At 42.5% G+C, this 14127-nt stretch overlaps 1 protein-coding gene across 2 annotated transcripts; it reads right to left on the reverse strand.

Annotated features, from left to right (window-relative positions):
• Positions 1-3193: 3193 nt before the first annotated feature.
• LOC132712214 (coiled-coil domain containing 8 subunit of 3M complex) lies at positions 3194-13037 on the reverse strand. 2 transcript variants are annotated; one of them, XM_087894989.1, is made up of 4 exons: positions 7926-13037; positions 7093-7284; positions 5908-6062; positions 3194-3601 (listed from the first exon to the last, which is right to left on the reverse strand). In XM_087894989.1, exon 1 carries the CDS (start codon positions 12723-12725, stop codon positions 7995-7997), a length of 4731 nt encoding a protein of 1576 aa, XP_087751115.1. In that variant the 5' UTR covers positions 12726-13037; the 3' UTR covers positions 3194-3601; positions 5908-6062; positions 7093-7284; positions 7926-7994. The 2 variants fall into 2 exon arrangements, with proteins under 2 accessions (XP_087751115.1, XP_087751119.1); XM_087894993.1 differs by lacking the exon at positions 5908-6062.
• Between the last annotated feature and the right edge of the window lie 1090 nt (positions 13038-14127).

A 14127-nucleotide genomic window follows, 5' to 3' on the forward strand; every position in this document is an offset into this window, starting at 1 on the left:
AGTAACTACTTGGGCTAATAAGGTGGGGGTTTTTTAAGGTCAGTTAAGGAACACCACATAGCATCTGGAAATGCTGTTTATCTCTTTAAAGTGTATTTTTAAAAAAAAAAATACAGTCAAGATAAACTCAGATGTCAATGAAAACGAGACAGGCCTTTAGTGAATTCCAAATATAGTTAGTTTGCAGCATGTGATAAAAGAGGGGAGAAATTCAGAATATACCTGTTTAGTGATGCTTTGTCTGATTATTCATTGGCTAGATCGTGTGAGAGAGAGCAGTTTCTGCAGCCTGTCAACATCTTGAAACTTCCCCACAGATTTCTGACTTCTTTTCCATCAGAAAGCTAATTTAAATCCACATCTACCCACCAGGATTGTGCAGAGTTCTGAATCTGAATATCAAACTCTGATTAAAACCTGTCTACAGAAGCATGTAGCATGTATTAAAAACATCAACTGCATCTGTTCCTGAGCTCATGCTGTTGTCATGACACACTGGAAAAATACATATCTGGTATATAATCTCCTGAGGGGTGCTGTGTATTTGTCCATCCAGTTAAACAACGGAAACAGAAAGATCTAGAATCCTGGCTCCTGGTATGGGGACTGAGAAACAAATGTGAGGTATCAAGTGAAGATATATTTCATGCTTCATCTCCAGCCCTGCCCAACACCTTCCCAAACCCAAGGAAGGCCCCTATTTATCTACTTTCGTTTGCACGCTTTTGAACTGCTGGGTTGGCAGGAGCTGGGGCAGGAACAGGAGCTCACCCTGTCACACGATGTTTGGGTCTCGGAGTGCAAACCTTCCAGTTGACAGTCCAGCATCTTAACTGCTAGGCCACCATGCCCCTTCTAGGCCTGAACTATTCAGGTCTATTTTAGCATAGCCCATTCTGTCATAAGAATGGCACTTTTGTGATATAGCATTGACAGACTGTATTCAACACTGGAGTTGAATCCTTCAGAGAGGTTACCCCATCAATGACATATCATAACTAGGCAGCTCTTGGAACAACTTGGTATCCTTAACTTGGTCCCCATCAAATTTGTTGGGATTTCTATACTCATAGGTTCTCTAAGCAGAGCTGGCCCATGGTATTTGTATATGTCAGAGTATATTCATCAACTGGAATAGGACATGGTAACAAGGTCAGCCAATGAATAGGCATAGCAACTAAGTCAGCCAATTGGGAGCTGAGACAGACTGGAGCCAGTGCGTGTCTTAGTCTGCAGCTTCTGAGTCTGTGCAGAGAAACTGAAACCACTGTGAACTAGTCTGCTCTGCTGAAATGAAGCTAATGGTTCTCTCCTGCCATGTGTTTTGCTTGTAAGAAGAATCAACTGTTGGTAGTGTACATTTATCGTCATGTATTATGTATATAAAGAAGTTAATGAATCCTGCTGAATCAGTTTATCTGTATGTGCTTCTGGATTTGATTTTTGCAAAAAAACCTCCGACAGTATATGTGAAGTAAAAGTCCAGATGCCTCTAATCTGTTCTATGTACACATGTCATCTAGGCTGGCAGCAGAAAAAGGCCCTTTCTCACATATGAGAGCAGCAAGTTGGTTTAATACAAGATGCATAATATACCTCCCTACCCTCCAGCTTTGCAATCTCTGTTGCTTGGGATTCTTGCCCTCTGCTTAAGGGCAGAACTGGTCAGTATCTCCTACCATAGATAGTGCTTTTAAAAATGCAGAGATTCATTTTGGAAAGTTATTCAACTTAGGTCAGTTTGTTGATTGCTGAGGGCTATTGTAACAGATAGTCTCCAGGAGGAGTTAGCAATGTCAACTACACTGTATTTCAAAAGTTCCTTCCAGGACTTATGCAATCACCAGACTAAATATGTTACTTTTATGGATTATTGGCAAAATACAGTAGTAGCAAAATTCAGTATGGAAGGTAGTGCTAATTTCTCCTAACTCCAAATATTACTTACAGCCACCTGACCTCCAGCAGAGGCCAAAGAAATGCTAATTATTTGATGACAACCAGTTGCCTCTACTTCTTACCTCTTTTACTGGTGTCAGATATTCATGCCCAGAAGCTGATACCATAATGATTTTGGATTTTTCTATCCAAACTTCATCACCATATCAGCTTCTGGGGATGAACATCTGATACCAGTAGAAGAGGTAAGAAGAGCTTTCTGACTAATTTCTGACCCATGTTGTAAGGCTGTCAATCTTAAAATCTCCCAAATGCAATGCCCAGTTGATGTCAAACATTTCAATTTAACAGAATAGCAGAATAACAGAGTTGGAAGGGACCTTGGAGGTCTACTAGTCTGACTACTGCTCAAGCAGGAAACCCAGACCACTTCAGACAAATGATTATCCAACGTCTTCTTAAAAACTCCCAGTGTTGGAGCGTTCACAACTTCTGGAGCAAGTTCCACTGATTAATTGTTCTAACTGTCAGGAAATTTCTCCTTAGTTCTAGATTGGTTCTCTCCTTGATTAGTTTCCATCCATTGCTTTTTGTTCCACCTTCAGGTGCTTTGGAGAATAGCTTGACCACCCCCCCCCCACACACACATTTTACAGACCAGTGATAAATTGGTCCTACCTAGGATTTTAACTATAGCACAGCACAAGAACTATACAGAGTATCCTAAAGGAGATGAATCAGCAACAGTGCCAGATTGCATCTCTGCTACAAATTTTAAGACCTACAGAGAAGAGTCAAACCCTATAGCAACTGAAGCAAAGCTAATGCTGTGCTGAAAGTTACTTTACAGATTCTCTTTAGTTTAGTCATATTCATCCTATTTGATGTTAATGAATTGCTTTTTAGGTTTTTTGTTTGTTTTTGGAAGAGAAGAAGGGTTTTTTCCCCACAGATGGGGTACTGGACTAAGGCACTGAATTTAAGTTTTGTGATGGCATAAATTATGGAACTGTGCAGGAATTCCTAGGCAATTGGTCTCTCCAGCAATTGTCAGCCTCCCAACCATCTCACACTGGCATAAAATTCCAGCAGAAAACAACATCAGGAACTCCTGCCTAGGAGTAATCCTGAAACTGAGGCAGACTGATCTTATGTAAAAAGAGAGGAAAGCAGCAATTCCCTCCACCATACAGTCATAAAGTCAACTCAGAAACACAATAAGTTAATACTATGAAAACTCTATGGCAGCTTGAAAAGGAGGTAGAACAGAAACCTCTTTCTCGGCAGAAGAAACTAGACTTAGATGGAACATGTATTTTAGCTGTTGACCCCTCATCGTCCTATGGGCAAGGAGTTCTTAATATAGATCATCTGACCTGATTGAAGAAGGTCTGCGCTCATCATCTCATTCTTACATACATATATAGGACAGACACTGCAGGTAAATGAGTAGAATATCAACAGTGAGAAGTTTTAAGTAGCAAGCATGTCCTTTGTGTTGAGCAGTCACTTCTCTCAGATGATGGACACCTAATGCTTGAACTTGCTGTCAGAGCTTAGCAGAACGTGAGATAATTCTCGCTGACATTCCCTTGTGGTTGATTTTGCTGTTGGGTGGCAGTTTAAGAGAAGGGGGATTGGGTCTTTGCTTGGATTTCAGTTTGTACTGTAAAATAGATAGTTGCGTGCAGTGAAGTATTTTCTGAAAGGAAAGCAAAAAAATAAGATGAAAATATGAAAGAAAGAAAGAATTTCTCTTTTTTAACCCCATCCTATACGCTCCAATTTAGCATTCAAGTTGTTTTTTTTTAACAATCAGAATATATTTATATATATTAACAGGTCTATCTGCCTTATTCTGTTGAGTTCAAGGGCTATCAAGCTCTTGTTGCATCTGTTGAAGTTAAGATCGGATAGCAAAGAAGAAACAAATGTCAGTGGCTGCCTCAGGATAGATGGAGACTGATATGGCTTGGTCGCTGCAAGGTGGCAAGGTGGGGGAGAACATGACTTGCAGAGTCCTGCAGTTGCTGCCATGTATTTAAACTAAAGCCAGACAAAAGATCTCCCATCAGCTGGAAAAAGCTGTGATTAAAGGCTGCATGTTGCAGTAGGCACAAATTTGCCCTTTGTTTGTGGGAGAACTTCTTGAAGATATGGGACTGCGTTGGTGGAACAGGACAGTTCCTTGGATGACGCAGGAGATGGAATTGGAGACTTTCCCTGGAGTGAAAAAAAACCAGGAGATGGTCTTTTCAACCTGGTGGCTGTAGTGATGTAGGGCCTGGAATGAGGGTGCTATTGGTTTTGGAGTTGGGAGGGATATATAAATGATAGAGAGAGAGGAGACAGAAAGAGAAGGTTGCCAGATTGTTGACTTTAAGTGTGAATAGTGAGGAGTCTACAGTTGGACTGTGGGGAATTTGGGTGGCTGGATGGTAGAAGAAGAGCTTGGGAGTGCTTGGGAATAGATGTTGACAGGGAGCATATCAGGGATTGTAATAGGGAGAGGAAGATACAGTGGAAAGTGTTGGCCTGGTATCCCCTGAAAAAGTGCGACCAACAATTTGGTGCCAAACTCTGCTTCTTGACACAGATCTCTTCGCTGCATCTGGGAGACTGAACTGCGGGATTCCTTGGTCCCCATCTGCCGATCCCCATCTGCCGATTGACAATGGTGATTGTCATCAGCCGATTGTCGGCTGGCAACCCCCAGGGGGAGGGGCTTCTCTGTGGCAGCACCTGCCCTCTGGAACGACCTGCCCTCGGAGATACGTAAGATACCAGATTTCCGTGCTTTTCGCCGTGCCCTTAAAACTTTTTTATTTAGCTGGGCTGGCGTAACCCCCCACCCTTAGATATTTTTAGATATTTTTAATTGTAAATTGATTTTAGTTGGGGTGTTTTAAATTTAATTGGGCCAAAATTTGTCTAATTCTTTTAAAAAAATTTGATATTTTTATTTTTGGCTGTTCACCGCCCTGAGTCCAGTAGGAGAAGGGTGGTATAAAAATTTAATAAAATAAAATAAATAAATAAATAAATTGACAAAACAAGTGCATAATAAAACCACATTCATCTCCAGTCTAGTGATAGGACATGCATTTCTACGCCACCCAGAGTCACTTTCATGTGAAATGGGTGATTATACAAATATAATTGAAATATAAGTAAAAAGTTTCTGAATCCTGACTAGGCAAAAAAGGAAATGTGGTCTAGTCTGAGATCTTCCCCTCTTTGTAGACCATAAAGAAACATGTTGTCACATATTCTCAATTTAAGAGTATAAAGGCATTTCAAACATTTATAAGGAATACATCTCTTGAATCCATTCCTTAAGTTGAGAAGCATAATTTTCTTTTTATCTCATTAAACAATTATCTTTGCAAGCCCTAGTTAATTAAAGCCAGAGTTGTCAAATTTCATATTTTGAGAGTATTAAGTCAACATTAGATGTACATCTTTAATTACTGTAGTATATGCTTTCTCACCATTATTTTAACATATGTTAAAACTGAAAGGTAAAAGGGAGCCAGGACTGGACAGGAGCAAATCAAGTGAGTTAATTGTAATTTTTACCATTCTAATTGTAATTTTTTATAATACTAACACAAAAAAATCAAATCTTTTTTAAACATTATCTGAAAAATCCAATAAATGTTAAATAAGAATTTTCAATGAATTCACTTTATTCTTAAATCAGAAGATGTACATTGTACAATTTTTGAAACTCATTTGCTTTTCCAAAACTGGATATTCCAATTCCTTACCCATTATTTCATATATATGTATATGTATTGGTGTGTATTTGTCTCTGTGGTTTGTGTGTGTGTGTGTGTGTGTGTGTGTGTGTGTGTGTGTTTGCGTATAGTTTGTTTTTGTTGTTGGAGGATACAAGTCATGTCAGTGCTAAAATCAATGCTACTTTTTTTTAACTATCATGTAAAACTGAATTGTTGGTTTCACTTCAGGTAAAACATCTCTCATAGATCTCAGAATTCCAGGTACCTTTGAATGGTCAACTCCAAATGACCAGTGAATCCAGTTACTGTAGATCTCAGAAAGTAAGTGAGGATTCTTCCAGTGTATCGCAGCCAGTTCTACCATAGAATTCATCAAATCACGGGTGCAAGCCCACAATGTGGTTAGATCAGGCCTGTGATCTAAAATTTGCCCAATACAGAACATGGTCAGCCTTAGATCCACGGGGCCACCCTGGAGCCAGCAAGGGGCTGCCTCTGCCCCACTTCCTAGGCATCCATCCAGGTTGTCACAGGCACCCCTCAACTCAAGTGATATTGAGCTGGCCATGCCCACCCCGGCCATGCCCACTCAGCCATGGCCACCTGGCCCTCAAGGTCAACCACAATCCTGATGCAGCCCTCAATGAAATTGAGTGACACCTCTGCTGTAGATGATTACTCCTAAATGGTCTTTCTCTTTCACTAATCCCAAAATGCTCTCTTGTCTGGGCAACAAAAAAAGATACCTAAAGTGATGACGGGAGAAGACTATGAGTGAACATGATTAAATGCAGGTATAGCTCATGCTTGTGCCAACACCGCAGTGGCACAAACAGCACAGTGGTCCTTCTTTGCTGCATTTCTGCATTTGCAGAATCTCCTTTAGTAGCCTTGTTGAGGATAACCTGCAATCTGTTGTGGAAGAACCAGACAAGAGACTTTTCTACGTGCTTCTGTGACTCATTTGCCAGATTCTTAGCAACTATAATTACTTACATTTGCTCTGAATTAGATGCTACTTGAGCAATCTAATGAGATAATTAGGGAAACATCTTACAAGGTCATCTGGGATTTCTTTCAATCTATGGAGTCTGAGGATACAGATAGAATCATCTGCACCACCAAATGTGGATTGGAGCACTTTCTACTTGGCTCCTTTGGGTAGCCCTGAGTTCAGGCTGGTTCCTTCCCTACTGAAATTTAGGAAGCTGTTTAACATCGATCATCCAGACATTTACAATTAAGGATTTCTGGTGTCCTGATCTCATTGGCGAGATCTACTTTTATTTATATTTACACTTTGTTGTTTCAATAAGAATGATAAAAACTCTCTGCTATTCACTTCCCCATCCATTATTCCCCTAGGAGGTTGTACAATGATTCTGGCTACATCATATTTTTAAACAATTGTATTTATTTTTAAATTGTCACTATACCGATAATCACTGACCATTGATGCCTGCATCCTTGGAGGATCACTGACCAATGATCTATCTGCTACAGGGGACAACAGTTCAGCTCCTTTTGATAGAACAGATGTTGAGTGATGTACATTCATTGTAAATGGGGCTCTTTTCCATATCAGTAGCTGCTTTTTCCCCCTCTCATCTTCTCCAGCATCCTTGAAGGATTTCTACATAGGCTGAAATTCATAGGTATCAGCAACACATTTCAATGCAACCTATGTCAATTGATGTTTTGATTCAGCTTTTATTCAACAGTTCACATATTACATTATGTAAAAATTGTGTAATACAAATATAATTATATAATTTATACAGTTCAAGAGGGAGTTGCCAATCTACATTTTTGTATCTGAAATTCTACATTTTTTAAAAAATTTGATTTATATGCCACCCTTCTCCGGAGACTCAGGGCGGCTTACAATGTGCTAAGCAATAGCCTTCATCCTTTTTGTATATTTATACAAAGTCATTTTATACTATATTTTGCAAATGATCTTTTTTGGTAGTTTCAATTTTTTTTAAAATAATGAAAATTAACCAAATCTTTACAGATCTACTTGTGATGATCTTTTATTCATCCCCAAAAGATAATTATTCTGCTTAAAGAAATCTTGTTTTAGGTCTGCTTCTTCATGACTATAGCTTTGCTTTTCTGATGAAAGGGACCCAACAGATTTCCTAAAATATTTCCCCTTTCCATATATTTTGTCTTTTTTTTTTTTAATATATAGTAAGACCGAGCAAACCTTCAATACCATTCTTCTTTTTAGGGAAAAGACAGTGCTGCCTATCAGTCTACAAATAGCTAATTACTCACTGGGTATAGTGGCCGTAGGGATCATGGTCATTCTTCATTCCTTCATCTCCTCATGCTGCCTGTCATGTTTTATCCACTTGGCTCAGTTATTTCAGTCATGTCTTCTTCTGGTGGTTTGTCACTGTTCTGGGGTTCCTCTGTATTTTCACGTTTCTGAAATGAAGATTCTTCTGTTTGCAGATTCTGAGACACTACTTTTCTGCCTGTTCTTTTATTGATCCAGCATCCTTCCTCTACGGAAACAGCACTATATGTCCGTACAGATATATCATCTCCTTCAGCAGTTGCTATACTTTCTAGTGTTGCTTCACTCAAGTGTTGAGTTAGCAATTGTTCAACATCGTCTGTGTACTCATGCTCTTCTCCCTCAGTTTGCTCTAGATTTTGTGGGTTCTCTGTGTCACTGAGCAGTTCTTGATTTGAACCTTGCTGGATGACAGGTTCAAGTTCTTTCCCCAATGGAGGCTGGTCCTGGCCAGAAACTTCTTGGCTACCAGGAGGGGATTCTTTGCGAATAAGCTGCTGCTGGTCCTGATCTATCTTTTCCTCATCTGTAGTACCAATCTGATTTAATTCTTCCAACTGAGGCCCTATTTCAGGGCTCCCAGATCCAAATGGCCTTGCCATGTTTCCACTCTCTGCTGCTCTTTTATTAGGGGCCTGACGTGAGGCAATTTCAGTTTGTTGAGTGTGACTTACTAAAAGCTTGCCCGTTTTTCTGTTCAGCCACATCCCATCTTCTATAGAAATTATGCTGCATGTCTGCAAACCTTTGTTCTCCCTGTCTAAAGGACCAGTGGATCTTTGTAGAGTTGCTTGGCTTTCAGAGGCACCTACTTGTTCAGTCATTTCAGCCATATACAGTTGTCTACTCTCTTGTGATTGCTTCTGTGTAACTTTTATGGATTCTGGAACCTCTGGCTCTTGGAGATTCTTTTGAGACTCTTGTGCTTCCAGCTGTAGACTAGCTTTTCTAGAAACTGGAATCTCTGGCTCCTGAAGACTCTTTCTAGACTCTTGGGCTTCTAGCTGTTGGCTGGCTTTTCTGGACCCTGGCACCTCTGGCTCCTGGAGACTCTTTCTAGACTCTCGGGCTTCCAGCTGTTGGCTGGCTTTTCTGGAAGCTGGGACCTCTGCCTCTTGGAGACTCTTTCTAGATTCTTTGGCTTCCAGATGTTGGCTGGCTTTTCTGGACCCTGGCACCTCTACCTCTTGGAGACTCTTTCTAGACTCTCGGGCTTCTAGTTGTTGGCTGGCTTTTCTGGAACCTGGAACCTCTGGCTCTTGGAGACTCTTTCTAGACTCTCGGGCTTCTAGTTGTTGGCTGGCTTTTCTGGAACCTGGAACCTCTGGCTCTTGGAGACTCTTTTGAGACTCTTGTGCTTCCAGCTGCTGGCTAACTTTTTCCAATCCTGGAACTTCTGGCTCTTGGAGACTCTTTCTAGACTCTTGGGCTTCCAATTGCTGGCTAGCTTTTCTGGATCCTGGAACCTCGGGCTCCTGGATATTCTTTTGAGACTCTAGGGCTTCCAGCTGTTGGCTGGGTTTTCTGGACCCTGGCACCTCTGCTTCCTGGAGACTCTTTCTAGATTCTTTGGCTTCCAGCTGTTGGCTGGGTTTTCTGGACCCTGGCACCTCGGCCTCTTGGAGACTCTTTCTAGACTCTCGGGCTTCTAGTTGTTGGCTGGCTTTTCTGGAACCTGGAACCTCTGGCTCTTGGAGACTCTTTTGAGACTCTTGTGCTTCCAGCTGTTGGCTGGCTTTTCTGGACTCTGGCACCTCTGCCTCCTGGAGACTCTTTCGAGACTCTCGGGCTTCCAGCTGTTGGCTGGCTTTTCTGGACCCTGGCACCTCTGCCTCCTGGAGACTCTTTCTAGATTCTTTGGCTTCCAGCTGTTGGCTGGCTTTTCTGGACTCTGGCACCTCTGCCTCCTGGAGACTCTTTCGAGACTCTCGGGCTTCCAGCTGTTCGCTGGCTTTCCTGGAACTTGGAATCTCTGCCTCCTGGAGACTCTTTCTGGACTCTCGGGCTTCCAGCTGTTGGCTGGCTTTTCTGGACCCTGGCACCACTGCCTCCTGGAGACTCTTTCTGGACTCTCGGGCTTCCAGCTGTTGGCTGGCTTTTCTGGAACCTGGAACTTCTGGTTCCTGGAGACTCTTTCTGGACTCTCGGGCTTCCAGCTGTTGGCTGGCTTTTCTGGAACCTGGAACCTCTGCCTTCTGGAGACTCTTTCTGGACTCCCGGGCTTCCAGCTGTTGGCTGGCTTTTCTGGAACCTGGAACCTCTGGTTCCTGGAGACTCTTTCTGGACTCTCGGGCTTCCAGCTGTTGGCTGGCTTTTCTGGAACCTGGAACCTCTGCCTCCTGGAGACTCTTTCTGGACTCTCGGGCTTCCAGCTGTTGGCTGGCTTTTCTGGAACCTGGAACCTCTGCCTCCTGGAGACTCTTTCTGGACTCTCGGGCTTCCAGCTGTTGGCTGGCTTTCCTGGAACTTGGAATCTCTGCCTCCTGGAGACTCTTTCTGGACTCTCGGGCTTCCAGCTGTTGGCTGGCTTTTCTGGACCCTGGCACCACTGCCTCCTGGAAACTCTTTCGAGACTCTCGGGCTTCCAGCTGTTGGCTGACTTTTCTAGATCCTGGCACTTCTGGCTCCTGAAGACTCTTTCGAGACTCTCGGGCTTCCAGCTGTTGACTGGCTTTTCTGGATCCTGTCACCTCTGGCTCCTGGAGACTCTTTCGAGACTCTCGGGCTTCTAGCTGTTGGCTGGCTTTTCTGGATCCTGTCACCTCTGGCTCCTGGAGACTCTTTCGAGACTCTCGGGCTTCCAGCTGTTGGCTGGCTTTTCTGGACCCTGGAACCTCTGGCTCTTGGAGACTCTTTCGAGGCTCTCGGGCTTCCAGCTTTTGGCTGACTTTCCTAGACCCTGGAATCTCTGGCTCCTGGATACTTTTTCTAGATTCTCGGGCTTCTAGCTCTTGGCTTGCTTTTCTGGACCCTCGTACCTCTGATTCTTGGAGACTCTTTCTAGAACCTCGAGCTTCCAGCTGTTGGCTGGCTTTTCTGGATCCTGGCAAGACTGGTTCTTGGATGCTCTTTTTAGATTCCTGCACAATGTGCTGCTGTACTTCTGCTGTTACTTTTGATTCTTGACCTTCCCTCAGAAACTCATTTCTCTCTGGGGTCTGACTTTTTTTCTGTTTAGGAACTGAACCATATAATTCTATTAGATAGTCTTTGAACAGACTCTCACTTGTTTGCTGACCTGAACATTTAAGTTGTGCTCCACTTTTTCCAGTCATCCGGACAATTTTCTCATCAGAAACAATGCCAGATACTGCTGAAGGTTCCTGAACTTTAGCATCTGTTTTTTTACTGTCATCCACCAATCCTAGACCTTCTGGTTCTCCCTTTTCATGTTTGGATTCCTGAACTTTGGATTCTTGTCTGACATGCAGTGACTGCTTACTTTTCATATCTTGACTGCCACGTCTTGATTCCTGTCCTTCCCTTTGAGTTTCGAACTGGGATTTTTGTTGTGGTCTTTCCTGTAGAAACTTTTGCATAGATCCTCTGCTGCTTGTTGAACTGCCAGAAGAGAGACCTGTTTGTTCATTTTGATCCATCAGTTCTTTACGTCTGAAAATGCTCACACTGCTGTCAGTCTGTAGTGTTATATCTGCCACTTTTCCAGCTGCAGCTATCAAATCTTTTACTTGTCTGTCATCTTGGGATTCCTTTCCTTTTAATTCCTGACTGCCTTGCTGGGATTTTTGGCTTTCCTGCCTGATAAGCTGTGTCTTAGCTATTTCTGCCAGTTCTTTTTCTGGCCCCTTGGGAAGAACCGTCTCTCCTGTGATCACTTTTTCTTTAGAATCTCTGATGCTCTGTGCCTGTTGTTTAGAAAGGATTTCTGCAAGGGGTTTATGTTCCCAGATTCTGCTTGTCTGTTGACTTGTGCATTTTACTAACTTTCCTTTTTTGCTAATCCAAGACACGACCTCTTTCGGTTGTTCGGTACCCTGTTGTGAAGCCTGACTTCTTGGTTCTTGGCTGCTGATCTTTGCTTCTTGCCCTACAAGCTGAGAAGAAATGTGAGCGGCTGATTTCTTTATGCTTCTGCTTTTATGAACTACTTGATTATAAGGTTGAAGAATATCGGCAAGTGGCTTGAACTCCCAAACTCTACTTGTCTGCTGGCTTTCGCATTTCACCACTTTCCCTGTCCTTTGACTGACCCAAGTTGGATGTTCCTTTGTTTCTGCTTCATTCATAGGTTGCGTTCTAGAAGACTTCTGGCTAGCATGACTGCTTCGCCGAGATTCTTGACATGGGAGATGCTGACTATGCTGACTACTGCGACGGGATTCCTGGCCAGGTAGCACTTGACTGCCACGACGGGATTCTTGGCCTGAGAGTGGCTGACTATGCCAGGATTCCTGGTCTGAGACATGAGTGCTATGGTGGCCTACCTTCTGACTATTGCGGCGGGATTCCTGGCCTGGGAATTGTTGTTCCTGAGTTTCAAAATGCTGACTATTTCTGGATTGTTTTCTGGAGGAGTCTATACTAGTAGTTCCATAGGCAGGAGGAGTGTGTGTTTGATCACTTTGGTCTGTGTATTCTTTTCGTCTGAAAATGCTAACTTTGCTATCAGACTGTGTATCTTGATCTACAAACTGTTTAGAGGAAGGTTGCACCTTTGGAACGCCTGGTTCTATTACGGGGGCAGCGTCTCCATTTTCTTTATGTTGTATTACATCGCTGTTACTCTCTTCTTTGATGCCATCATTTTCTTCCATTTCTTTAATGTTCTCAATAGTTGCTGAGTTGAGAGCAACCAAGGAATCATTAATTTTTCTTCTTCCATCTACATGTGGCCAGACAAGACTGCTCAGTCCACCAGGCACTAGCTTCTAAGACACCCCCTTGGTACCAATTATCTGGGCCAGATGTTTTTACCTTTCTGGCTTTGTTGTTTATTCAGGTGCTCTTTACAAGAAGAATCCCAAGACCAAGGTGGATTCATGGTTCTTACATTAGAAACAATAGCCTGGCACAGAACTTCATTGTTGTTGTGGTCTCTTCCTTCTCCTGCTGTCTTCCTTTCTTTCTGTTGCTAACAGCTACCGTGTAGTTCTAGAAGTTTCAGAACTGATGGCTATATATTTATGACATCACTTATATTTTTATCCCATTCATTCAGAAATTATTTTAGAGATCCTAGTGTGTATAAGATGGTATGATTGTGCTTGAGGGAAAACTCAGGTGCGGTTGCACTTGTAGCATTGAAGCAAAAATTTGCTAAAACTAACCAATTCCGTCCTTACCTTTAACAAGGAATGCTGCATACAGCATGAGTACAGCTAAGACTGTAACTTAATATATCCCATCCCTTTCATCCTATAAAGCAGAGTTTCTTAAATTTTTTGCTTTCAGGAACCCTTTCCACATTAAAAAAAAAAGAGAGAGAGAGAGAGAACCGTAAAAAAGCTTTTGTTTGTATGGGTTATATTTAGTGATATTGAACATATTATAGCAATAGGCCTTATATACCATTTCATAGTGCTTTAAAGCCCTCTAACCAGTTTACAGTGTCAGCATATTGCCCCCAACAATCTGAGTCCTTATTTTACTGACTTCGGAAGGATGAAAGGCTGAGACAACCTTGAGACAGTGAGGATCCTTGAGTCAGCAGAATTAGCTTGCAATACTACATTCTAGGTGATGCGGTGGCTCAGTGGCTAAGATGCTGAGCTTGTCGATCGAAAGTTTGGCAGTTCAGCAGTCCGAATTCCTAGTGCCGTGTAACGGGGTGAGCTCCTGTTACTTGTCCCAGCTTCTGCCAACCTAGCAGTTCGAAAGCACATAAAAATGCAAGTAGAAAAATAGGGACCACCTTTGGTGGGAAGGTAACAGCGTTCGTGCGCCTTTGATGTTTAGTCATGCTGGCCACATGACCACAGAGACGTCTTCGGACAGCGCTGGCTCTTCGGCTTTGAAACAGAGATGAGCACCGCCCCCAGAGTTGGGAACAACTAGCCCATATGTGCGAGGGGAACCTTTACCTTTTACCTTACTACAGTCTAACACTGCACCACCATGACTCTTAAATATATAAATATATTAAAGACTAAAATGGATGCATGCATCAAATTCTTATTGTATCATTTAGAAAGAACAATATGAAACCCAACAGATAAT

This window comes from Pantherophis guttatus, chromosome 1 (assembly GCF_059756535.1).
Source record: "Pantherophis guttatus breed Tessera chromosome 1, ASM5975653v1, whole genome shotgun sequence".
Lineage (NCBI taxonomy): Eukaryota > Metazoa > Chordata > Lepidosauria > Squamata > Colubridae > Pantherophis > Pantherophis guttatus.

Bases quoted from the DNA above. Each gene is read 5' to 3' on its own strand.
- LOC132712214 (XM_087894993.1), bottom strand. From the start codon at position 12,725: ATGGAAGAAAATGATGGCATCAAAGAAGAGAGTAACAGCGATGTAATA.